The sequence below is a fragment of the Pinus tabuliformis genome, chromosome 7 (assembly GCF_031772625.1).
Source record: "Pinus tabuliformis cultivar Carrire ecotype Pingquan chromosome 7, CPIR1, whole genome shotgun sequence".
Taxonomy (NCBI): Eukaryota; Viridiplantae; Streptophyta; class Pinopsida; order Pinales; family Pinaceae; genus Pinus; species Pinus tabuliformis.
The window spans coordinates 555,587,609-555,614,255 of record NC_142293.1 but is presented as its reverse complement, the minus strand read 5'-3'; the positions used below and the strand labels follow the sequence as shown (position 1 = coordinate 555,614,255).

Below are 26,647 nucleotides of genomic sequence, written 5' to 3'. Positions count from 1 at the left end.
GAATTCTGGGCAGAGGCAATGGAGACATCATGTTACCTAGTCAACAGATCACCTTCATCAGCATTGGAGGATAAGACTCCACAAGGGGTATGGACTGGTAAGAAACCTTCTCTTTCACATCTGAGGGTATTTGGATGTGATGCATATGTACATGTTCCAAAGGAGAAAAGAACCAAGTTGGATAGTAAATCTGAAAAGTGCATATTTATTGGGTATAAGGATGGTTTAAAGGGTTATAAGCTTTGGAACCCAGTAACAAGAAAGGTTGTGTACAACCGAGATGTGGTTTTCAGAGAGGTGAAATATGTTATTAAACATGAATTCCAACCAAAGGAACTTGAGAAGATAGATTTTGAGCTTAAGGAGGAAGAATTGGACTCTATAGCAGAGGAGGAATCAAAAGACGAAGAGCCACAAACTCCGAGTGTGAGAAGATCAGTTCGAGAAAGAAGGCAGCTAGAAAGGTATAGTCCATCTGCTTTCTGTTCAAATTTTGCTTTATCTATTACTAATGATGATCCTAGAACTGTGAAGGAAGTAGTAGATTCAGAGGATGGAAAACTCTAGAAAGAGGCCATGGTTGATGAAATGACATCTTTGCACAAAAATGAAGCTTGGGATCTAGTGAAGTTGCCAGCTGGAAGGAAACCCATTGGAAGCAAATGGGTGTTCAAGAAGAAGACAAATGCAGAAGGAAAGGTGGAGAAATACAAATCTCGGTTGGTAGCAAAAGGTTATTCTCAGGTGCCGAGAATTGATTTTGGTGATATTTTCTCTCCTATTGCCAAGGTAGCTTCTATTAGATTACTTTTATCTATTGTTGTTGCTTTTGATTTTGAGGTAGAACAAATGGACGTGAAGACATAATTTCTTCACGAGGATTTGGAAGAGGAGATCTACTTGAAGCAACTTGAAGGCTTTGTGGTGAAGGGTAAGAAAGAACTGGTATGCAAGTTAAATAAGTCTTTGTATGGGTTAAAACAGTCACCAAGGATATGGTATTAGAAATTTGATACATTTATACGGGGACTTGGCTTCACCAGAAGCAAAGCATATCATTGTGTGTATTTTAAATTAATTGGTGATCATGTCATTTATCTGGTCTTGTATGTGGATGATATGTTGCTGGTTGGAAATGACAAAGAAATTATCCAGGATTTGAAGACCCAATTGTCCTCCAAATTCGACATGAAAGATCTTGGTGCTGCAAACTATATTTTGGGCATGGAAATTAAAAGAGATCGGGCAAAGAGGAAGCTCTGGTTAAACCAGAGGAAGTATGTTGAGACAATACTGCAAAGGTTTAATATGCAGGATAGTAAACCGGTGAAGGTTCCTATTCCTGTAGGTGTGAAGTTATCTGCCGAATAGTGTCCCAAGACACAAGAAGAGGAAGAGGACATGTCCCATGTTCCATATGCAAGTGCAGTCGGTAGCCTGATGTATGCAATGGTCTGTACTAGACCAGAAATTTCACATGTAGTGGGAGTATTGAGCAGGGTTATGTCAAAACCAGGAAAGGAGCATTGGACAGTAGTGAAGCGGGTTTTCAGGTATTTGCATGGCACTAGTGATTATGGTTTGTGCTACCAAGGAAAACCAGGATTGGACAGAGTGCTGGATATTCACGGCTTTGTTGATGCAAATTGGGCTAGATATTTGGATCAGAGAATAGCTACAAGTGGGTATGTGTTTAACCTATTTGGAGGTGCAGTCAGTTGGATGAGTAAGAAACAATCTGTAGTGGCACTATCAACTACAGAGGCATAATACATGGTAGTCACTCATGCAAGAAAGGAAGTAGTTTGGTTGCAGAGATTGTGTTCAAGTATGGGGTTAGTATAGGGAGCTATAAGGATAGACTGTGACAGCCAAAGTGCAATTTTCTTGGCAAAGAACCCTGCTTATCATTCAAAGACAAAACACATTGATGTCCAGTATCACTTTGTGATGGATATGATAGAAGACAAAAAGGTGTTGCTGGTAAAGGTGGACACTTTGAATAAAACTGTAGATGCATTGACAAAATCTGTAAGCTCTAATAAATTCTCTTGGTGTAGAGAAACAATGAGCATTGCAGGGGTGGATAAATGACTAAGCTCTCATGTGGCCCCCTGTGTAAAGAAAACAACAAGTGGGAGAATTTTGGGTTGTGTTATATTCTTTCCACGACTAGCCCACGTAGTTACCAGGGGGGTTAGAGGGGAGGCAGAGCCCCCCTTTCATTGTGCCAATTGCCCAGTGGGGGGCAGGTAGGCCCCCTCTGTGGGGTCTGGGGCAGTGCCCAAGGAAAAAAAAAATTGGACCCTATATTATGTTGGGCGGACCTACCTATGGTTTTGTGCATGATTTTCGCACATAGTTTTGGATGTGATGGTTTTTCATCCATGATTTTGGATGCGATGGTTTTCGTTCCATTGTATTGGATGCTTCAGCATGTATAAATATATATTGTAACATTGAAAGGAATATAATGAAAAATCAATCTGGTAGTCCAAATTTGGGATCCAGGGGAAAATCTCTGTGTATATGTGTTTTACGTGTTATTCTCTTGCATTTTTTTTTCTGTGTTTTAGAATTCGTATGCAGGTAATTTTTGTATGGGGTTAAAATCTACAATTTCTAGATTGATTTCGTCTTTTCATGAGTGATTTCACTTACAGGTACTACATTTTGACATGACAGGATGATGCTTGAAGAGGAGGAGAAGGAGATTATGCTAGAAGACACTTATGAAGTAGGAACCATGAAGAAGTCATCAAGCAAGAAGATGAACGGACACTGGTTTACAATAGAAAACCAAATATCAAGATCACATGAAGATTCTATGTCATTCATCCCTTTGGAAAGTGAATATGAAGAACAAATCATATCTTTCATGAAGATGAAGTATTGAATAGACCTCTCATGAAGATTGAAGAAAAAGTAACAAGAGGAACAACTTGGCATTTCCATTCATCATGGAGTCCAGGTCATCATTATCAAATTGTGACTTGTACCAGTTCCATCACAATATCATGTGTGTCCAGGAGTCTTGCCACACAATTTGTGAATGTAATTATATATTTATCAAAAAGAAAGGAAAAAATGTAATGTGTGGAAGTCCAAGAGTCATATGTGGAATATGAAAATTCACATAGTCATATATGGAAAAAAGAGTCTTTAGGAAAAGTCCAAAAGTCACGTTAGAAGTCTAAGAGTCATGAGGGAAGATCAAGAGTCATGAGGATATGAAAAGCCATTCCTCTTGTTATAAATAAACCCTCATAACTCAAGAAAAGGGATTTTTGGAGGCTTAGCCTTTGGAGAGATAACATTGGCTTATCTAGCTTACCATAAGAGAGAAGATCATTCTTTGGAGAAGCAAGAAGTGACTTAATGTTCCACTATTAGAGCTAGTGGCTCGCCATTGTAACTATATACTTGGATCTTTCACCTAATAATCAGAAGCTCGTTGTGCCAACACATTTTCATGCATATATCATGAATATTGTAAGACTATTATTTAGATATTTGTGGTATATGTTTTTTTCACATGTACTAAGGAAATTGAGCTACTTCATTGGCTTTATTACTTGTCTTGTTGAATGTGTGTTGTATTTTCTTTAATGTTCGTTGTGTCTATGTGAACTATTTCTCTAGATAACAAACGCATATTTCCTTTCTCTCATGTGCCTCTGTTAGGATAGTACTATTATTTTCCTTCTCGAGACTCACTATTTACCTCCCTCTCGTGAAAGTATCCATTTACACTTTGGAATTGGTGTTTCACAGTGTTAATTGACTTGCTAATTTCAAATTTTATGTGCATACTATCTTATGTGATTTATTGCATCCAAGGAAAATCTTAGAGTTATGGTGGTCAAGGCGATACTTTAGATGGGGTTCCTACCCCAACAATGTAAACTTTGAAATGGGAACTATAAACTCAAAACAGGAACTCTGGCAAAAAAAACCCCAAAAAAAACCCCAAAAAAACATGAAAGACAATGCTAAAAATGAAAAGTGTGTATACTAGAACAATGGTTTATTTTTTAGGGTCAATTTTCAACATTTTTTAAAAATGGCAGTAAAACTGAATTTTTTGTGCAAAAAACACACTAATGTTTTTGGTAGAATAACATTTTTCTTTCCGAGATATAATTTCAAGATTTTTTAGTAATGAAAATAAAGATAAAATAATGGGATCTGAAACACATTAAAATTCTATCAGTTTTCATCCATGTTGTTAAACATATAATAAAATGACACTAAAGATTGCTAAAATTCTAATTGTTTTCAACCATAACATTAAAGATACAAAAAAATGGAATACAAGAAACACACGAAAACTTGCAGAGCGCTACCAAGGTGTGATGCTGCCCTTTCTAGGATTTCTGAGTAAACCTGCCACCCTTCTCCTTTGCACCCTCGGCTTTCGTGTTCCTCCTCGCCGCTGATCAACCCATCATGGTTCCGCTGCCCAGAGGAGTGGGCACTGCCCCCCCTCCCGTATTAGATCCTTCCTCTGACAATCCAGTTAACGCAGAAGCTCCAGTCGGTTTTGGCCCTGCCCCAACTAACGGCCCCCACACTAATCTGGTCAATGACAACAATGGAGACGCTGCTGCAGGCCAGGAGGCAGCCAAAGAGAAAAGTACAGATCAGAACAACTCGACGTCACGGCCAAAAGCGTCTTCTGCAACATGCATTCCCAAGTCTGTAGAGAAAATTAAAATAGATCTTCCCAGTGACCGATTAACACTCAAATCCAATATATGAGTGATCATGCACTCATAGGCAAGTTCCTTGGATTCTGGCCAACAGAAAAGGCCTTGCATGGATGGATAGCCTCCAAATGGAAGCCTAAAGGACAAGTCACCCTGCAGCTAGGTCCCAAAGGTTTCTTCACTGCTATCTTCACTTGCCTGGAAGACAAAACTCGCATCTTCGAAGGAGGTCCGTACTTCTTCAACTCTGCAGGCCTATATCTTCGTCAATGGAAAGCGAGGTTCAATCCAGACAAAGAGGATCTCAACTGGGCTCCGGTATGGATACGCATGTATTCTCTTCCCTCGGAATACTGGAACGAGGAGACCTTAAAGGACATTGGCAATAGCCTGGGAGTCTTCATCAAAGTCACTGAGGAAACCAAATACCGAAGATACACCTCCTATGCCAGGATCTGTGTACACATGCATCTGGCTAAAGAACTCACGGATTCGGTAAGTTTATTTCATGACGATTTTGAATGGGTCCAAACAATAGACTACGAGCATATTCCTTTTCGTTGCAGAAAGTGCCATGAACATGGCCATCTCTTCAGGGACTGCCCTCTGAATCTTTAGTCTAAAGCTCCCGCAACTGAGGCAAACAAAGATGCAGAAGGATTTACGAGGGTTCCCAGTCGCAGAAAGCATGCCAAGAAACACCCAGTTGCTCCAGTAGATCCCAAGAAACCTGAAACTAGGAATAGTTTTGGAATCATGTCTTCTCCAAACATCTTGGAGGATCACACATTCATCCCACCTTCAGATCCTTCCCCTTCCACTCCTGTGCCTCCCCCAAATCCTTCAGCTTCGTCCTCAAAGTCCGCTCTAATCAGCACCCCTGTCTCAATCTCCACTGACAAAAATCAAGCTTCAGATACAGCCCTACAATCTTCCACCATGGAGATCGATGCATCTCTAGCTCTCAACATTCATCAAAGGTCAGATGAGGAGGAACAGAACAAACCAACACACATGGAGGAGGAACCAGAAAGTGTAGATCTGGAAGGTTTGGATATTCTCAAACTGGAAGCAGCGTGTCGACAGAGAGATTTCAGTGACATACCCCCAAGGGAGATCGAAAGACTTGAAGGAGTTCTAATCAGAGCACAGCAAAATAAATATCTTGGCATTCAGGCAGGCAGTCCTTGGGATGGTAAAAAGATACTAAAATATTCGAAAAAACGAGGGCGTAAAATGGATCTACAAAGGACTATCATTATTGGAGAAATGTTGGTGGACTCTAGAAGATTCCCTAAGCTGACCAAGTTCTTTAAATCTCTTCCCCATGGTTCCTCATGAAGCTAATCTCATGGAATGTGAGAGGGCTTAACAGCCCTGCAAAACACCGAATGTTAAAAAATATGATCCAGCAAGAAAAGCCTTCATTAGTCTTTCTACAAGAAACCAAAGGCAACAACATTGTACTGGAGAAAATTCTAAACAAAGTTTGGACAGGATGTCGCTCAGTCTCTGTGGATGCATCAGTTGCTTTTGGAGAGCTAGAAATCTTATGGAACCCTCAAATTCTCTCCCTTCAAGATTTTCATGCCTCTCATTTCTTCATTCAAACTACTTTCCACCTAATTGGGACCAATATCCATGGTCTTCTCACTAATGTGTATTTTCCTCAAGATCTACAAAAAAAGCTGGATTTGCTGAACACACTCATAGCTCTTAACTCTGGCAGGAGCCATCCCCTCTAGATAAGTGGTGGCGACTTCAATATCATTACAGCGCTGGAGGAAAAATCAGGAGGTCGCGCAAGATTGGAAGGGGACAACATTGGCTTTAAAGACTTTATACACAGGAATCAGCTCATGGACCTTCAGACTTCGAATGGTATGTATACATGGACCAATAAACGAAGGGGATCCCAGCATATTGCTTCCAGACTAGATCGATTCCTTCTGTCGGATAATGCCATTCACCTTGGTGGAGACTTCCATGCATCCATCATGCCTCAAGTAGGCTCGGATCACTGGCCCATAATGCTACAGTGGTCGCGTCCAGAGTCAAAGAGCAACAGACCTTTCCGCTTCGAATCCTTCTGGTTTTCTCATCCTAACTTCAAAGAAGTGGTCATAGAAGCCTGGAAATCCTTCTCTCCCCCCGCAGGAGCCAAGATGTTTCAATTTCAACAAAAGCTAAAATACCTTAAACAAGTGCTGAAATCTTGGAATCGCACTCAGTTTGGTAACATATTTGATCAACGAAAAGCGTTGGAGCAGCAAATGAACACACTGCAACAATGTATCATCTCTGAGGGGAGAACGGAGGATTATGCACAACAGGAGCAGGCCCTCCTAAATCAGATTGAAACATGAAGGCAGCAAGAAGAGACTCTCTGGCGACAAAAATCCAGGATCAGATGGCTTAAGGATGGGGAGAAAAATACTAAATTCTTTCATAGGTCAACCATTCAAAGAAGAATGCACAACAACATCGCTTTCATCAACAATCAGCAAGGGGAACGTCTGGAGGTGCATGAAGACGTGGCACAGGAATTCCAAGATTACTTTCAGGACATTCTTAGAGAACCACCGGGCAGCAAAAATCAAGCAATACAAACTATAGTGCAGCACATTCCTAAAATCATAAATGAGGATCACAACAATAGGCTTCTCCAGCCTATTTCCATGCAGGAAGTGGAGGATGCAATGGCCCAGCTCAAGGATGGTAAAGCACCCGGACCTGACGGATTCACAGCCAATTTCTTTCATGCTTTCTGGGAGCACATCAAAACAGAGGTATGGGAGCTCGTGGATGAATCTCGATCGATGCACTGGGTTCTTCCTTCCCTAAATACGACCTTCATAGCGCTCGTTCCTAAAATGGAAGAATCCAAAACTCCTGATAAATACAGGCCGATTGCGCTATGCAATGTAATCTACAAGCTTATATCTAAAGTCGTGGCGAACAGGCTCAAACCTCTCCTCCCTCTCCTTATTTCGCCAGAGCAGACAGGATATGTAGAAGGGCGCCAGATTCTGGATGGTATCATTCTCTCCCACGAAGTGATCCACTCCCTCAAGATATTGAAAAAACCAGGTATGATTCTCAAACTAGATCTCTCCAAAGCTTTCGACAAGCTCAGCTGGACCTATATTAAACACATCTTACTAGCATTTGGCTTCAATGCTACCTGGACGCGATGGATAATGAATCTCATTTCCTCCCCCTACTTTTCCATCCTTCTAAATGGCTCCCCTTCCCCACCATTTCATCCTTCTCGGGGTATCCGTCAAGGAGACCCTCTTTCCCCGTTCCTTTTTGTTCTCATGGCCGAAGGGCTAAGCCGCCTTCTTCATTCTGCATCTAATTCTCACTCTTTAAAGGGCATCTCGCTGCATGGTCAATCCCCCTTTACTCACCAACATTTTGTTTACAATAATATGCTCAATCTCTTTTTAGAAGCTTCTGGCACATCCATCAATGCCTCCAAATGCCAACTCTTTTTCTTCCATACTCCCATTCTCACTCAAAGGAATATAGCCAAGATTTTTGGCTTTTCGATAGCCAAGATTCCTTCGAAATATTTGGGAGCTCCCCTGTTTGATTCTGCCATCAAACATGCTTCCTAGAGGACCCTCCTTGACAACTTAGAAACCAAGCTCTCCTCCTAGACCTACTGCTCTCTCAACATTGCAAGCAGGATCATCCTCATCAAATCTGTTCTCCAATCCATGCCTCTATATCTGTTCTTAATCCTGGCTGCCCCGAAATGGGTTCTTAAAGACATTCGTAATATTCAAAGAAATTTTCTTTGGGGCTCTTCGGGCCACAACAGAAAATGGGCTCTAGTTAAATGGACGGAGGTATGTTTTCCGAAATCAGCTGGGGGGCTAGGGCTAAGGGGTCCCCTCCACAGCAACAACATAATGGGGGGCGCGCATATGGTGGAATTGGATCTCTAAACTGCACACTCCCTGGGGTCGTCTCTGGCAAGCCAAATACGCTGCAAGAATTCCAAAGGAGGAGCTAATCTGATTCAGCTCAACCACTCTTGGCTCGCTGATCTGGAATGTTGCCAAAATACACAGTGCCTTTATTCAAGCGCACAGCTTTTGGGAAATCCACTCAGGCACCACTGCAAGATTTTGGGAGGATTCCTGGCAACAACTTCCCAAACTTGCCTCTCTCTTTCATAAACCCAAGTGGCAAGTAACCATACAACAAAATGAGAAAATCCATGTCCATCAATTCTGGCAGCAGCATTCTCCCCTAGGTTTTCAACTTTGGATACCCGTGAACACTTGGCAAGCCAACTGGCAAGAGGAAACCTATGATGAGATTGACCAAGAGCTCATACTCAAGAAAATCAAACTTTCTGATTAGAAGGACCAATTGAGATGGGGATACACTACCAAGGGTCTATTCACTACCAAGGAAGCTTATCAAATCCTTTATCAACCTATGCAAATTATAAAAGATCAACTTTGGGACCAAGTCTAGCAACCAAACATCTGGCCTAAGGTCTCCACTTTCCTTTGGCTTCTAAGCAAACAAATGATCCTCACATGGGACTACCTACAAAAGAGAGGATTCATTGGGCCTTCCAGATGTTCTAACTGCAATCTTCACTCAGAGAACATTAAACACCTCTTGGATACTTGCCCATTAGCAGCTCAAATGTGGGAAAGAACAGCTCAGTGCAATAGAAGAATAGGTAGAAGAGAGGGAGACATAGTCAATACCATCATGAACTGGCCTCGGAACACTTTTCAAAGTCCTCTTCTTAATGCCCTCTGGCACCTCCTTCCAGGCTTCATCTACTAGATCATCTGGAAGGAAAGAAACAATAGGATCTTCAAAAATCATGTTTCGCCTCTTGATACTCTTTGGTTCCTTCTCAAGTAGAATCTTCAAGAAACTTTAGCTCTCAGACAATGGCAAGACTCAGATATGCCAGTCTCACCCCAGGAACGTCTCATTCTCACCAATTGGAACCTAGATCTCACCTCTGTAGATCATATCAAGCCCAACACTTCAATTCACTCTGAGTCTGCACAATTTTGGTCACCTCCTGCCATCCACCCTTACAAGATGAACTTTGATGGAGCGGCTAAGGGCAATCCTGGGCCGGCTGGCTATGGTGGCATCTTTAGAAATGCGGAAGGCTCAGTTTTGCATATTTATCACGGATCGCTGGGCAGAGATACCAACAACGCTGCCGAGCTGGAAAGCTTATGGCAAGGTATACGCATAGCAGAAACCGAAAACTTGCTCCCTCTAGAGGTAGAAGGTGATTCACAAATTCTAATAGAGGCTGCTATCCAGATACAATCAGGATCCTCAGCTGCAAAGGTTGCTTCGAGTTGGAGGCTTCTAAGTAGACTAGAACAAATTGAAGAATGGCTCAAAACTCCTCGCAGCATATCCTTCAAGCACATTCGGCGAACAGCCAATAAGGCAGTAGACAGACTGGCTAATCAAGGGGCCAATTAGCAGCTCCCATTCTTCTCTGGTCCGTTGAATAGTTCCAATGATATACAACTCAAATGTGACTGCACTCTCCTGGTGCAACAAGATCTATCCCTCCCGGATGTGGGTGGATAATCTGGCGAGCAGCATGGCGGTGGCGTGGAGGGTGGGTGCATGGCTAATCACCATCGCCAGCCGGCCTCGCATGGGATATGAGTTAATGACTCAGTACACAAATTTAATTGATGTATTAACGCAGCTCCTATCCTCCCTCTAGTTTGATAGTTTAACTGTAATGGCACTCTTCTTGGCTTTCACTCCTGCTCCTCCCTTACGCTCAAGCTGGTCTAGTGAGACTAAAGCTCCTCGCTCTCGAGACAGATCAGGATACTGTCTGGCTCGGGATCAAGGCGTTGCTATCCATCAGTGCTTTCATGCTTCTAATAATCAGTTTGGCATCTTCCTCCGTCGCCCCCTCTCAGTCTCCTTCGCTGTTGTTTGTTTCGCTCCTCCTGCAAACTTCAAAATGCCCAGAGTGCGCTCAAGGATGAGCAGCAGAAGAGGTAGCTCCCGTGGTCATGTCTCCCGCCAGCCTTCCTCCATGACCTCGGACCCTTCGTCTGAAGCTTCAGACTTTGGCTTTGATAGATACCCTGTAACTAGAAGTGGTCGGGGTAGGGGACGAGGGCAATTCATCACAGAAGCGTGCTCTCACCACTCCCAATCTCACACGGCTCGCTTTCACTTCCCCTGCTCTCTGGGCAATTCCTCCTTCATTGCGTCAGTCACCATTGAGCTGTGTGAAGACACTGTCGGTCCGGGGGTTGTTGGCTCAGGGGCTCCCTTGGCGCTGAGTAAGGCAGACAAGAATGAATCCTCGCAGATTGAGATTACTCAGTGAAAGGACCAAAGTGGCTCAGCAACACAGGAAATGACAATTCACGCCAGTCCGAGCACTCCTACAAGTGGTGGTTCTACAAGTAAAGAGGGCCAACCCTCTGAGTTCGAAGACCCTGACCAATTCGGCAGCTGCATTGTTGAAGAAATGCCTCCGACCTCGCATGAAGATTAAACAGGTCTGCACCTCCTGGTTTTGTTCAATTGTTGTAAGAAGATGCCCAATCCCTTCTGGTTCCAAAGTCATTTCTTGTTTTACAATTCTCAGAATCAAGTCTTCTACAAATTTTGACTTACCGGTTTCCCCTGCGCGGGCGGCTCTCCCCAATCTTTTGGTCATTGTCTTGGTCACTATTTTTTGGTCACTGTCATTCTGGTTAATGTCTTGGGTCAACTTGTTTATGGGTCAGCTTTCGGTCAAAAAAGGGTTGCGCAGTACTGAGTTTTTGTTTGGTTCCAAACACTCTGTCCCGGTTTTCAGTTACAGTCTCCAGATACATCAAGTTTTAAAGCAAGTCATTATGCAGGTTTTCTGGTCAGTTTTTCAAGCGATATTTTGTAAGCATGCCTTCTCTTGGGCTAGAACTCTTGAGGCCACAGCCTCTCTGTAATCATATTTTGTATTAATATAGGAGTAGCCAAATTCAAAATATATATATATATATATATATATATATATTAAAAATAAAAATAAAAATAAAAATAAATAAAAATAAATAAAAATTAAAATAAAAATTAAATTAAATTAAAATTAAAAAAATAAATAAATAAATAAAAAATAAAAATAAAAAATAAAAAATAAAATAAAATAAAATAAATAGATACAAAAAAGTGGGAAATTTTTTCAACCATAAAATTTAAAAACCATGATATAATGAACAAATTACATGACTAAATTAATCAAAATGTCATTACTTGTAGATTAAATGAAACATACATTATATCTCTAAGTTATTGATGCATTGTAAATATTCTAAACAATAAAAATCATCATAATTAAAACATATAATCCAACAAACATAAAAGTGATTCAACTTCATTTAACACCATATGTAAATCAAAATTTGTATTTCAAGATACGATGAAAACATCAGTTATATGTATTGTCTTAGAAAATTATTCAAAATCATTTATATTTTCTTGCACACCATCAGAATTCACATCTTCAGATGAATGACTTGATGCAGATGAATATGTTCCATATTCTTCTCTTTCATCAACTAGTGCCCCATATGAGTCCACATGCATGCCCACCATTTCAGGTTTCAAAATTCTTCTGGAGCTACGACTGGTTTCAGCAGACCCCCACCTCCACATTGTTCCTTCTGGTAACAACCTCTTTAGAATATTTATCGTCTTGAAGTGAAGAGTTCCTCTCTTTGTTAATTTTTTTCATAAACAAGTATGTCAACATCCTCCAATCTTAAGATGTCTGTGCGGCGACGATTTATATTTGTACCCTTTATTTTTCTCTTTCCACCAGTTGTTTTTCAACCACCATCTTTGGCTTATACACACCATTGAATGGGTGTGTATTTGTGACATACCAATGTAGTTCAACACCTACAACATCTTCATTTTCTGTAATGACCTTTATAACCTTAGCAACCCAGAATGGATAGCCATTGGATCTCCATCTACTAGCACTGTGATCATGCAACCCTCCTTAATATCCATACTGAACCCCTGTAAAGGTCTTCCATGGCTTCATGTTGTGCAAGAGATTTTCAGGAACCAATATACATTTCTCTTTCCTCTGCCTATGAAGAATTAATAATACCTTGAGATTGTTGTTGTTCAACAATGTTTCTTTCCTCATGTTCATTTGACACATTTTTTGGCCAAATAAATGGATTTTTCAAAGGTATATCTTCATTTGTTTTTCTTGAAATTATATCACTTTGATTATTGGAAAAAGACTCCCACCAAACTGAATCAGCAATATCAAAGTACTCACATGTATATCTAATACATTTTTTAATTTCTTCTAAGAAATCAGAATAATTTATATCTCTATTCTGCCTGTGTGCATTATGAACTTCATCAACTGATTGTAATAACAATATATTTGACGCAAATATTAGATGATCTGGAATGAACTTCAAAAACGCCAAACCTAATGACGACACCCATTCTACAGTATTTGAATACTTCTTGCCCCATATTAGTTTTTTCCCATCAATTTGTTTTTATACGAAATTGATGTTGGAAGCTAATGTCATTAATTTGTTCAACGCATTTCTCCTCACCATGCGATCCCAGAATAAACCTTCGCATGTCAACAGTTTCTTCCAACACATCAAAAGTAGGCTCTCGCATGTATGATTTCTTAATACATTCAATTAATGATGGAAAACTCCCAACTTCCTTCCTCCTCAATGTGGCTGAAAAACTACTTAACATCTAATCAATATGGTCATGATCGTGCCCAAGAAGAAGGAAACCAACCTTTAACTTTTGAAAAATTCTCAATTCAACAAGCATGTTTAGATATCCAAAAACAATCTGATTTTTGTTTTCACGACAAGTGTTGTCCAATTGTAGATACACACTTCAGGAAGATTACCAGACCAATGAGAAAGCACATTATGAATTATGGTTATTGTCAAATTTTCATCATTATGAATATTTGGAGATGTGTGTAATGTCCCTTAATAATAAATTAATTAATTAATTAATTAACGTCGAGACGAAGTTCCTTAAAGTGGGGGAGTATGTAATGTCCCTTAATAATAAATAATAAATAATAAATCCCTTAATAATAATAATAATACAAGAAAATAAATAATAAACAATGAATAAAACAAAATAAGAATAAAAAAATAAGAATAGTAATAAATAATAAATAATAAATAAGCATACTAAAGCTCTAAATAAAGATAAATAGAAATAAAACAAGAAAACAATAAAAAAATCAGTTAAGCTATCAAAAAGAAATAAAACAAGAAAGCAATAAAGTTGCAAGTAGACACATGGAGTGTGTGCATGTGGTTCCCCTTCCAATGGTTGCTCGATTTATTAGATGGTGAGGAGGATGGGAGGCATTCCATCATTCCAAGATTCTATCATTCATTCTCTTGGGAGAATAGTGTTCTAAGACAGAGGATTCACTGGTAGTAGTACGTTGATTGAGGGCTCGGGGGTGGCTAGTTGTAGCAACACCTTGCGTAATTGAGCCTACGGTTGGGTGGAGAGTCGTCCCCAAAAACCTTGTTGCAATGAGCAGACTTCAACCACGGGGAAGTGCTACTCATAGTTTGAACTTGATGTTAATTAGTTGATTAATTAAATGTTTATTTTGGGCTGTTACATATGGTATCAAAGCTTAGGCTCAACCCTTAGGGCCTATGGGCATCTTACAAAAAAAAAAAAAAAAAATTGATAGAACCAAGATTCAATTATTTCTTCCACAATCATGCCCTACCACTGCTACAGTAATGGCACTGTGTAGATTTTATTGCCTGTGATTTTTGGTTCTTCAGTTTTTTTTCCTAAATTATACTGGAGGCCTTCAATTTTTTTTGTTATTGCATACACGACGAGGAAGACTGAGTATGAGAAGCTTCAGATGAGAAAACAAGGGCGTTGCATGCCTTTATGCACCTCCTTTGCTATCGAAGAGGTGGGGGTGAGGATGCTTTCTCTATGTTCTTCACCTTGAATTTCTTCTTATATTTTTCATTATAATTTTCATTACATTGTCCACAAGCCTTTGCTCTGTTGAAAGTTAATACTTGAACACTTAAAAATTAATCTAACCTCGAGTTTAGCACAAAAAAATTCTCTGCATTTTGAACCTGCTTCGCTGAATAGGTAATGGTGGGGGTTTCAGTAACCTTTAAGGAGGTAATGCTATCTGCCTTCTCTTCTGCTGTCCTGAATTGACTTGGACAGAAATTTAGTAACATTAATTGAGCCAGATGGCAACTAACTTCGGTATCAAACAGTGAGGTTTAAGTTTGGTTTTTCTTTTACCGGCCTTCCAGATCATAAACTGAATACGTCATCCAATTTTGTTTCATAACTTGCGCTACCATAATTTGATCTGAACCGATCATTTTAGAAGATTATTCTATTGTGGAGAAGCCCTGTGATCTTTAAATGTAAAAGAGATCTTGGTTAGCGCCTAAACAGGTACCACCTATTTCCCTAAGGCATCGAACTTTTGTTACAGGGCTCTTGGTGCGCAAAGATCTACCATTTTTTTCATAGTTTATAAAGTCAGGTGTGTGTGAAGATTCGATATTTATTGTTCTAGAAGGCCTTTTGGGTTTGCAATAAAATTCTGATTTTTGATTCATGACCTCCGGCACCATGAGGAGAAGAGTGCATTATGGGGAAGTTAAAGGAAGAAAGTTGGTGCGTTTTGATTCAACGGATTACGATGAGTTAAACGAACCCCTACTCAACCAGAAAGTATCTAGTGGCTTCCACAAGGACCTAGATGTTGATGAAGATGAAGGCTATTAGAGAGAAAAGGGGGTGAATCCAGAACTAGCTTGGAAACGAAATGTATCTCAACTATTAGCACAGTGGATTAAATGCGTTAGTAAGTGCTTTTCGTGCTTGGATCAACCCTATTTGTACATTATGATCATATTGAAGTGCAATTTTCTATGATTTTTAGTTTCTCTGCATTTGTTCAGTTTCTTTGGGTTAAAACCATTTTCAAAAGATTATTTTTATCAGGCCATCCAAATAAGGGTGTTTCTATCACTTATTCGGAAATGCACATGTGACATTTTGAAACTTCGCAGTAAAAGCTCATCTTAGAGGCTAGATTCTACTTAAAATTCTAAATTACCTTCTGAAAAGGCTGCTCCCCTTGTATATTATAGTGAAAAGCTACTAGTATTAGTAACGGTGTGGACCTTTTACCTTTACCATTTTTGTTTTGTGTTGATCAGTGAACAATTTTTCCTGAGATCACATCCGGATTTTTGTCAGTCTCTCATAATATAGGCTGCATTATTGAAGCCTTGTCTCTAGTTTGTACAGAGTACATAGTTCTCTATAGTATTGGTAAACTTGACCAATTGCTATTATCAAATTCACAGTGCCAAACTGTAAACTGCACTTTACATGCACAATCTATAGGAAATATGCTTGTGACAGAAGGCATCAGTCAAGTCAAGATACAAGGTAGTCTGTAATTATTGGCGTGACTGTTTTTGGGTTCTTTATTAGACCATTTATTATTGTTGAACATTGTATTATTATGTTCTTTTACATTCCTTATTATTATTATCATTGGATTTTGTTTTTACATCATGGATCTCATTTTTTTTATATTTTTTTATTTAGCTTATTAGTATTATGTTACAATACACATCTCATCCAAGTTGATTAAGCAATATAACAAACTTAAACAAAGATAACCTGGTGTATGTGTGTCATTATGATTGTTTTATTGCAAATCACATTCTTTTAACGACTTAATGCTAAATGATCTGCTCTCAATTCGTTAGCTTTTGAAAATCGCTCTCTTTCATTGCTTATATTACTAATAAATTTCAAATTAACAAGAAGTCAGTACGACTCTTTGGTGGAAAAAGCTTTGGAATTTAGGTTTGTGTAATCTCTTTATGTAGCATCCAGGTTACAGCCATTTGTAGATAAATATGATCCACAAGGTTACCTCAAATGAAGTGCATATCTATTCAAAGTCCAAGAACCAAAAGAAGCTCCTTCTCTCATCAAGAATTCCAAGTGCTAAAAATCATTATAGCTAAAATGTATTGTAGACAATAGTTTTGTTCCGAGTTTCCTGGTATCGATCTTTATGTTATAATTAATGAATGTAAAACCTTGTAGCCATTAAAACTTTGTTAAAGGTTTGATATGGTGTTGCCTTCGCGGGTGCGCTTGCAGGCAGGCCATCTTATAAATAAAATGATTTTATTTTGTGTTTTGGGGAGGGATAACCTTCCCAGTCATCTGATCCGGTTTTGGGTCAGGTGGCGGTGTCTCTTCTTGTTTATGGTATGTTTTTGTTGGAATATCTCTTTGGTTGTTTGATTTCTTAAAGCCCCTTAGAGTAATCGTTTAATGGTCATAAGAATCCCAAGATACATTCAATAAATTTGTTTAACAATTTATTTTGTTAAAGGAAGTCCATTTAATTTTTCTTCTAACATAAGTTATGATTGCTTAAACAGATACTCAAAATATTTCACTCTACAGCACAAAATTTCAATTTATGTTAAACTTTTGATTCTTTTGTGAGAATTCTCTTGACACAAATGGTTTTATATCACTCCTCATGGCAACAAAGATTAAAAATGACGAGTTCTATGGAAAATTTGGACTTGGCATGATTTTGTGCTGGCATTATTTGTGTGTCATTACATTATAGCAATTGTTGGTTATCATGTGTTCAAACCTGATTTAGCTTTGAAAACCTTTTCCAGGTGTGTCATTATAATAGTGATGATAAAAAGTCTGTATTCAAGTTTTAACTATTTAGATGCCAGGATCTAGGAGATAAAGAACACTATAATAAGTAAATCAATTAGAAGCTATAGCATATAAAGAGAAACAACATATTATTGATTTAAGTTGTTTATCAATTGTTAATATCTAAATGCAACAGTCAATTGTTGATTCAAGATAAGTGATCTGCACTCATGATTACAAACAATTGGATGGATGGAGAGTAGCCATAGTTTGACCCATTTTTTTTCCCAAAACAAAACCTCATGGGTAAACTTGGACACTTCCCCACATTGTGCAAGTAATACCCAGTGTCAACCTGTTAAGTGAATTTCGATGGATTTTCAACTCTGACTTAAATCACGCATAATCTAAGGCAATAGCGAATGATGCTGCAAGCTAGGAATTTGATATTTTTTGTCACACATTAACCTCTTTTTCATTTTTAGATCACATGATAAATCTGATAACCAATTAGTTTTTGCTAATGTCAAGGCTAATACATTCTTCCTGATGATACTTCAAATCAATTAACATTTATAAATCTGGAACGATCTCTGTTTTAAACCAATTGTTGCATTTGCTTATCAAGATCTTCCGTTTTCATATGCCTGCATATTTCAGGGTCTCAATTCCTAAATTCTTTTTTATGATGCAAATGGATATAAACAGTGGTAATTAATTTGTTGACGCTAATTCTTTTGGGAAAGGTATGTAAATTTAAATCAATTCCTGATAACATTATGATAATACAGTTTAATAATTGCAGCACTTCTCCGATCAAGGCAAATGTTTAAATGGTTCAATAAATTTCAGTCCTATGCACATTTCATCTGACTAATCTATGGAACACTGGTATACTTTATTTTTGGCAACACTAGTGGATCTCTAGATCGATTGATTACTAATAAATTCATATGTGAATGATCTCTTAACACAAAAGTGATATTTACATTTCAATGCATGGGTTCCATGAGCATATATGATATACTTCACTGAACCATGTTCCACGACACATTAATCGCATGCAATGATCTTTCTATATGTCTTTCTGATTTCAGTTTATGATACATCTAAATCGTACACTATGATTTCAGTTTAGTTTAATTAATTGTTATGATGTTGAGTATAATGTTACATGAGGTTTCGTGATTCAAGGTTAATTGCATATAGTGGATAAAGTTGTCTAAGGAGAAATGGAAAGGAGAAACTTGCAAATTTTCTAATGATGATAACTAATGATAGCTCATGTGATTATGGCCAACTTGGATCAGATGCTTAAGGTGGTTGAGAGGAAGTGTCACAACAAGGGTAAGAAATCAATAAGAAGAGGCAACCTATGGAAGAATTTGGTATAATCATAACTTGAGGTATCACTATAGGGTCTATCTAAGGATGATGTGCATAAAGAAGAAAATATTGGCAATCAACTAATGAAGTTGAATAATCATGGTAATAATGAAGGTCAGTTTGAAGGAACTTGGAAGGTATGATGACATAGATAGATAAGTTGTGTGCATGACAACATCTATAATAGTTTTTCCCTCTAATGGGAGAGCCACATTGTAAAGTTTTCCATAGGTGACTAACTATATGCATGAATTATGAATAACAAGATGTATGATCAGGGAATTTTATTAGGTTGATGTCTTAAAACAGGAAATGATAAGCGGAGTACATTTGGTAGCCATCTTAATGAATATATTTATAGGGTATTACCCAAGTTGGGGAATAGTAACAGCATTTCCAAAGTGTATCAATGCTATGCTTTTAAGATAGGAGGAAAAGAAACCACAATGATTGGAGGTGAGAAATTAAAGTCAAATGAAGTGAAGAAGTTTCCATTTTTTAAGCTAGTAGACATGGAATATTAGGAAATTAAGACTAGGAGAAAAATATATATAAGAATATCTGGTAGGAGGAAATGAAGGGATGTTTTATCAAGAAGAAAGTTCTTTAAGGGTATTGATGAGTGGACCGAGAAACCTAATTGGTAATGATCATAGTGATGATCTACATAGTTTAAAAGTATGAAGATATGAAGTTGAGAATTTTCATAATGACCAGTTGAAGTATAGGAAGGAATGTTGCTAGAAATTTTATAAGGATACCTTGAGAAGGATTGTATACATATTGAAAAAAGAAGTGAGAGTCAATTAATAGAGGTTGTACTTGACTGATTTGCACTCATTGTTTCATGAGTAGGACTTCACATAGAGAAACTTATAAAGTTTTGTTTCCACAATGTTAAAAGAGGTTGTTTCCACAAAACACCACACATTTAAATTTTTCATGGACAATGATGATAGTAGTGTTTCCAACTGTTTCAAAATCTAAAATAAAGATACTATTTAATGAGCAAGAATCTCTTGTCCAACTTGAAGAAGGGTGAATTTATAATAAAGCAATCAAATGGTATTGAGATAGGAACTTGATGAGATAAGAAAATATTTTTTGTGGATGAAAATGATAATTGTTAAGTGATGTATATATAAGTCAACATGGATCAACAAACCCTCATGCAAGTAAATTAAGCATGATATAAAAATTAAATCATGATGACCTAGTGTTTGCATATAGCGATATTGGAATCAGTAAGCCAAAGGGTAAATGGATGTAAAACCAAGGGATTTTAATTTTGAGATAGATGATTTAAATAATGATTGTATAACTAGTAATATCTTAAACAATGAATTTCACCAGAATTTCCTTGGGGAAGGAAGAATATATGACGAGCAATTAAGACTCAAGATGATGATGCTCATGTGAAATTTAACGATGTACTTAGATGATTATACCAATGGTGTAAATGATCAACTTCCTAGTTGAAAGAAGTGGAAATGATTATTGAAAAGTAATTGACAACTTGATGAAAACATGACACTAATAAGATAGGTAAGATAACCTAGATCCTAGGGATACGTTGAAAAATCTTATTTCATAGTTGGTATTCAATGTTTGTACAAGTAAATGAAATTGATTTTTCTGATGAATCATGATAAGAATTCTTATAAAGGATTATTCTATATTTGATAAGTATTGAGATGTTTCTCATATTGACGATGTTTCATGATATGATGGTAGGAGGATAATGATGTACATATGGTTCTTATAGTGATGATGTATCCTTATGATGACAGTGATATGCATAGGTATTATGATGTTATGTCAAGGTATATTGACATACATGATGATAGGTATTTGATGGATATGATATGCTTAACGAGGCATAGGAATTATGATGCTATAATATGAGGTTATTGACATGTGGTTCATTTATTATGTGAAGTCATGGTATATCATTGATGCAATATGTTCATATTATAACCTATGATGGTATTTCATGAGGTAAAGCATGTAATAGTTGCATACAAATTTATGACATGCATGAGCACACAATTCACAATGATGAATGTTCTCATACTGACATGCAAGACTTTGCATGTGGATTATGTTCTATGATACTATGATGGTATAGCTAATGCATGGTTGCATGTTGAGGTGTGATGATTGACAAGACTCCACAATGGACAGCGAGGGCCGGTTTATTTAATGATCTTGTGCGAGCCCATACGCACGAGGGAGAATAAGTAACACCATATGGGCTGGGGACAAACTCAATCAACACTACATATGCCAGTGGTTCCTTTGTCTTGTGTAGCTCTTGATGGATAGCTCTTGAAGGGCTATGTGACCATCTTGAGAAGGCCAAATGCCTGATGTTCTAAGCTAGGTGCCTATTATTGGATTGGGATGTTGAAGTCTGGTGGGGGTGTAAGGACTTCTATGCCTCTGGCTGTGCGCCTTAGTAGTTGTGGAGGGAGTGGGCCAGCCTTGCGAGATGCTCGGTGACATTGATCATTGTACCGGATGCTTGCCTTGGGGGCAGATGAGGTCTGAGTCAGGCGCGATCCTTGGGGCCAACCTTGGACTAGGATATAGAGCAAGGAAGCTTATGCCTGATACCAAAAGTGGGAGGCTTATGCCTGATTCCGAAAGTGGGAAAAAGGACACAGATTCCTTGGGATTTCTGAGTGTTGTGAAACTTTCAATGCCTGCTAGTTATACTAGTTCAGTAGAGGGTGTCAAGACTATTACTTGAAGTAATAAATAACAAAATAAATATAATGTCCCTTAATAATAAATAATAAATAACAAAAATAATAAAAAAAAGACTTTGGGACGAAGTTCCTTAAAGTGGGGGAGTATGTAATGTCCCTTAATAATAAATAATAAATAATAAATAATAAAAATAATAAATAATAAATCCCTTAATAATAAATAATAAATAATAAAAATAATCAGTAACAAAATAATAATAATAATAAATAATAAATAATATTAAAAAAATACAAGAAAATAAATAATAAACAATGAATAAAACAAAATAATAATAAAAAAATAAAAATAGTAATAAATAACCATACTAAAGCTTTAAATAAAAGTAAATAGAAATAAAACAAGAAAACAGTAAAAAAATTAGTAAAGCTATCAAAAAGAAATAAAACAAAAAAGCAATAGAGTTGCATGTAGACACATGGAGTGTGTGCATGTGGTTCCCTTTTCAATGGTTGCTCTATTTATTAGATGGTGAGGAGGATGGTGAGGAGGATGGGAGGCATTCCATCATTCCAAGATTCTATCATTCATTCTCTTGGGAGAATAGTGTTCTAAGACAAAGGATTCACTGGCAGTAGTACGTTGATTGAGGGCTCGGGGGCGGCCAGTTGTAGCAACACCTTGCGCAATTGAGCCTACGGTTGGGTGGAGAGTCGTCCCCAAAAACCTTGTTGCGGTAAGCAGACTTCAACCACAGGGAAGTGCTACTCATAGTTTGAACTTGATGTTAATTAGTTGATTAATGACATGTTTATTTTAGGCTGTTACACTCTGAAGTATACCCTTGCAAACATTTTTCCATTGAAGACCATACAACCGACCAAGTGAAATTGAATAAAAATTTTCTCTTGTAAATTTTTAGGTGTGTGAACAAAATGTGGTAGAAGTGTTTTCTTCTAGTCCATACCATCAATTATCAAACCCAAAAAAAAAAATGGATTATCATAACACTTCTTTCGATTTTTGTATAACTTTTTCCTTTCACTTGTTTGTTGTTCACGATGCTCTTGAAGTTCTTTGACAATGAAATCTACACAACATAAAAGAAAGTCATTAAGAAATATGTTTTCATAGTTGATGACTATAAATGTATAAAAGTTAAATTTATGAATGCTTGCCTCTTTTTGATCCTTCACATTAACCCTTTTTTATTAAGAGAAGCACATGTACTGCAAATCCCCATCCTTGTCTTCTTAGGAATACAGACATTGTTGAATTATTCCTTCCATATCTTCACAAAACATTGATATGTAATAAATCGACCATGTCCCTCAGCACCCTCTGCATATTCTTTGTATAAGTTGTAGATTTCTTGTCTTGAAAAACTATCTGGAATATGTATTGTCTCTCTATTTGGCATACATTCTCCATGCTTTGAAACGAAATCTTTCATCCATGACATTACAGTATTTGATAATGGCCCAAACATTCATTTATGATATACTTCTAAATAAAATGTGGGATCCTTTTCCAAATTTTCTTGGATTCTTGACAAACAAAAGTTACCCATTGAATGAAACATTATGAAATCCTTTCTACAGATAAATAAAGACCCAATATGATAATCAAAACCTAACAATGTAGATTGCATGCACCCCACTAAATATGAATTTTGCATGCTTTTATTCATTGACAAATATCTCTTCCTTTTCTCTAATGCAAACTTGAAATCCATATGTTTCAAGTAATCTTTTTTATAGCATTCACTTGAAATGAGAGCGTTGATAGAACTTATTCTCATCAGATATTTTGCTCTACCCCTTGTATAACTAGAACATCTTGGATTGATACAAAAGGGTCTGCTCCTACTCCTCGATACAATATTTCCTGGAAACATCTCCATCATTAGATCATCATTTGTATAAGAATTTTCATCATTTATGAAGAATGTTATCCTCACTATGATCATCCGTGCTTTTGAAATACTGACTTGGAGGATTTTCTTCATCTTTCCCTTCTTAAGTGTTACCCTCATAGTCCTTAAAATTATGACTAAATGGAAAATTTGATTGGATGTTTATTGGATATTCTTCATCATGTGCATTGTCAGTGCTACTATCATAGTCCATAGGATTAGGACTACATCGAAAATGTGACTCTTTTCTTACTGAAAATTCTTCATCCTTCCCTTCGTTACTGCTACTCTCATAGTCCTTAGGATTAGGACTAAGTGCTTCATCCTGTCCTTCGTCACTACTTCTCTCATAGTCCTTCGGATTAGGACTAGGTAAAAAATGTGACTCTCAATTTATTGGAAATTCTTCATCCTGGCCTTCATCATTGTTGCTCTCATAGTCCATGGGATTAGGACTAAGTGGAATCCACGACTCTTTATTTATTTGAAAATCTTCACCACTTCTACTATCATAGTCCATAGGATTAGGACTAAGTGGACATCGTGAAACTCTATTCTTTTGAAATGATTCATCATGTTCTTCATCACTGCTGCTCTCATATTCCATAGGATTAGGACTAAGTGGACACCATGACACTCTATTCATTTGAAATTCTTCATCATGTTCTTCATCACTGCCACTCTCATAGTCCATAGGATTAGGACTAAGTGGACACTGTGATACTTTATTCATTTGGATTTCTTCCTCATGCTCTTAATCACTGCTGCTCTCATAATCCATAGGATTAGGACCAAGTGAACACTGTGACACTCTATTCATTTGAAATTTTTCATCATGTTCTTCATCATTGTTGCTCTCATAGTCCATAGGATTAGGACTAAGTGGAAACCGTGACTCTTCATTTATTTAAAAATCTTCATCACGCTCTTCATCACTACTGCTCTCATGGTCCATAGGATTAGGACTAAGTGGAAACCATGACTCTTTATTTATTTGAAATTCTTCATCCTGTCTTTCATCAGTGTTGCTCTCATAGTCCTTAGGATTGGGACTAAGTAGAAGATTTGAATCTCTATTCATAGTGGAAGAATTTATGTTATATTCATCAATATGAATAGAGTTGTTACATGACGAAGATGTTGATGCTTCACAAAGCGAAACTTCACTATCAAAAGAATCCATGCCTTTCAAACAGAAGAGGTTGAATGATACAAATGCACTCTCTCCTAATGATAATATATAGCTTAAATAGTGAAAATTTCCCTCTAAAGTTTCCCTCCAAAAATTTTCACCGAATTTTTTTCCTCCAAAAATTTTGTTTCATGTATTTTCCTCCATAATTTTCCTCTACAATTTATTGAAAAATTTTAACTAAAATTTTCTTATGAAATAAATCTTTTAAACTAAATCTTTAAATTAAAATTGTAAACTAAATCTTTTACTTAAATTAATTTTTTACTTAAACTATATAACATTTACTAGACAATTGATTTTTTTTATATATCTTCTAAAATAAATTAATCCCACATTCACTGTGCGGTAAAACAATTCCTTAATGTTCGCTTTATCATAATTTACTATATAGCCATAACAAGATCTATATGTGAAAGTCTTTATAAAAACAAAGTAATCCCACATTCATCGTGCGGTAAAACAATTTTGTAATGTTTGTTTTATCACAGTTCCCTATATCGCCATAACAAAATTTACATGTTAAAGTTTTCTATAAAAACAAATTAGTCCCACATTAACAATGCGGTAAAACAATTCTAATTTCCGCCATAACATAAATTTCATTATCACTATTCCTCACATCACATCAAGGTTTTTCGAGGTTCGTTAAAATACTTGGAGTGAATTTGTGGAGCTCAGCTACATTGTTATCAAGAACATATTCAACGGAACATTATCACATTTGAAAGGTTAGTTTCCCTTTTGTTGTGTGCAAGTTTTAAAATTAAATAGGTTTAATGAAATTTAAACTTTTTTTTGTTGTGTGCAAGTTTTAAAATTCAATAGGTTTAATGAAATTTAATTTTTTTTAGAAATTAAATTTAGATGAGCCAGATTTACCCACTACGTCCGCAGTGGGCATGGTGGAACGGGGTGGGGCGGAGGCTGGGTGCAATCAACCTGCCACCCCCGACGGGCCATTGAAGCGCAGGGGTGGGGCAGGAAGGGGCTACATGGTTGGGGCCACTGGGGTGGGGCACGAGGGGTTTGCATTTTTTTAATTTCTTAATTTTTTTTTAAATGGTTATGTTTTACAAAATTATTTATTATTTTTCATTTTGTTTGTTAATTTAAGCTATTATTTTTTTGTAATTTATCAATTTATATATATATGTGTATTTTTTTGCTGGAAAATGGCATCAAAAAATATTTTTGTGAATCTTTCTGGACCAAAGACTGCTAAAACTAAAGGTGGATCCTCAAAAAGTAATTTTGAACGAACCAAGTTACCTGAGCTGATAATTACAAATCTATCAATTGCCTCATACGATAAGAAGACGATTTCATACTGAAATAAATCAAAAGAAGTGAAGCTTCTAGAAAATGTATGGTATGTGAAAGAAAGAGAAGGTGAAAATGTGAATATATATATATATATATATATATATATATATATATATATATTGATATCCCTAGCGATAGTGGAATTTATGAGGTGCTGGGAAAGGTCATAGACATGTGTTTGATATCAGATGCTGAAGTTGTTTATATACTTAAAAAACTGCCCAAGTCACATGACAAGATTAAATATCAGATATCATTGTCATTGTATGACACGAGAGAGGTATCTACAAAGTTGTCTAAATAAATTGTAAATGAGATTGCACAAGATATAGTAAGTATTGTTATTTATATTTTTGTTTTGTGTTATTATAATTGTCTCATTATATTTTTATAGCTTAGTTTTTATTGACATATGATATTTTGTTTGACAAAATTTTATTGAAAATATTTCAATTATGTTGGGAGGCATTCATTTCATAGAGCAAGATATTATGAATGTTGTCAACAGTTTCTACTCAGGGTCAGAAGAAGATATGGCAAACAAGAAAAAAGTAGTAATTCATGATGTTACAAAACTACATCCAAGGGATTAGAAAAAAATGCCTCTAGTGGATAAATCTAGAAAAGGTAGACAGGTTACTTTTGAAGATGAGG

The 26,647-nt window shown here is 37.0% G+C and overlaps 1 protein-coding gene across 1 annotated transcript; it reads left to right on the top strand.

The window, feature by feature from the left end:
• Positions 1-4,757: 4,757 nt before the first annotated feature.
• Positions 4,758-7,075, top strand: LOC149248581 (uncharacterized). The gene is made up of 3 exons (XM_089450513.1): positions 4,758-5,204; positions 5,328-5,885; positions 6,455-7,075. The coding sequence occupies exons 1-3, from the start codon at positions 4,758-4,760 to the stop codon at positions 7,073-7,075; spliced, it is 1,626 nt and encodes a 541-aa protein (XP_089306639.1).
• Positions 7,076-26,647: the final 19,572 nt, after the last annotated feature.

Bases quoted from the DNA above. Each gene is read 5' to 3' on its own strand.
- LOC149248581 (XM_089450513.1), top strand. From the start codon at position 4,758: ATGAGTGATCATGCACTCATAGGCAAGTTCCTTGGATTCTGGCCAACA. The intron at 5,205-5,327 runs GTAAGTTTATTT...CTGAATCTTTAG, and splicing joins CTAAAGAACTCACGGATTCG to TCTAAAGCTCCCGCAACTGA. The intron at 5,886-6,454 runs GCAGGCAGTCCT...CATCCCCTCTAG, and splicing joins ATAAATATCTTGGCATTCAG to ATAAGTGGTGGCGACTTCAA.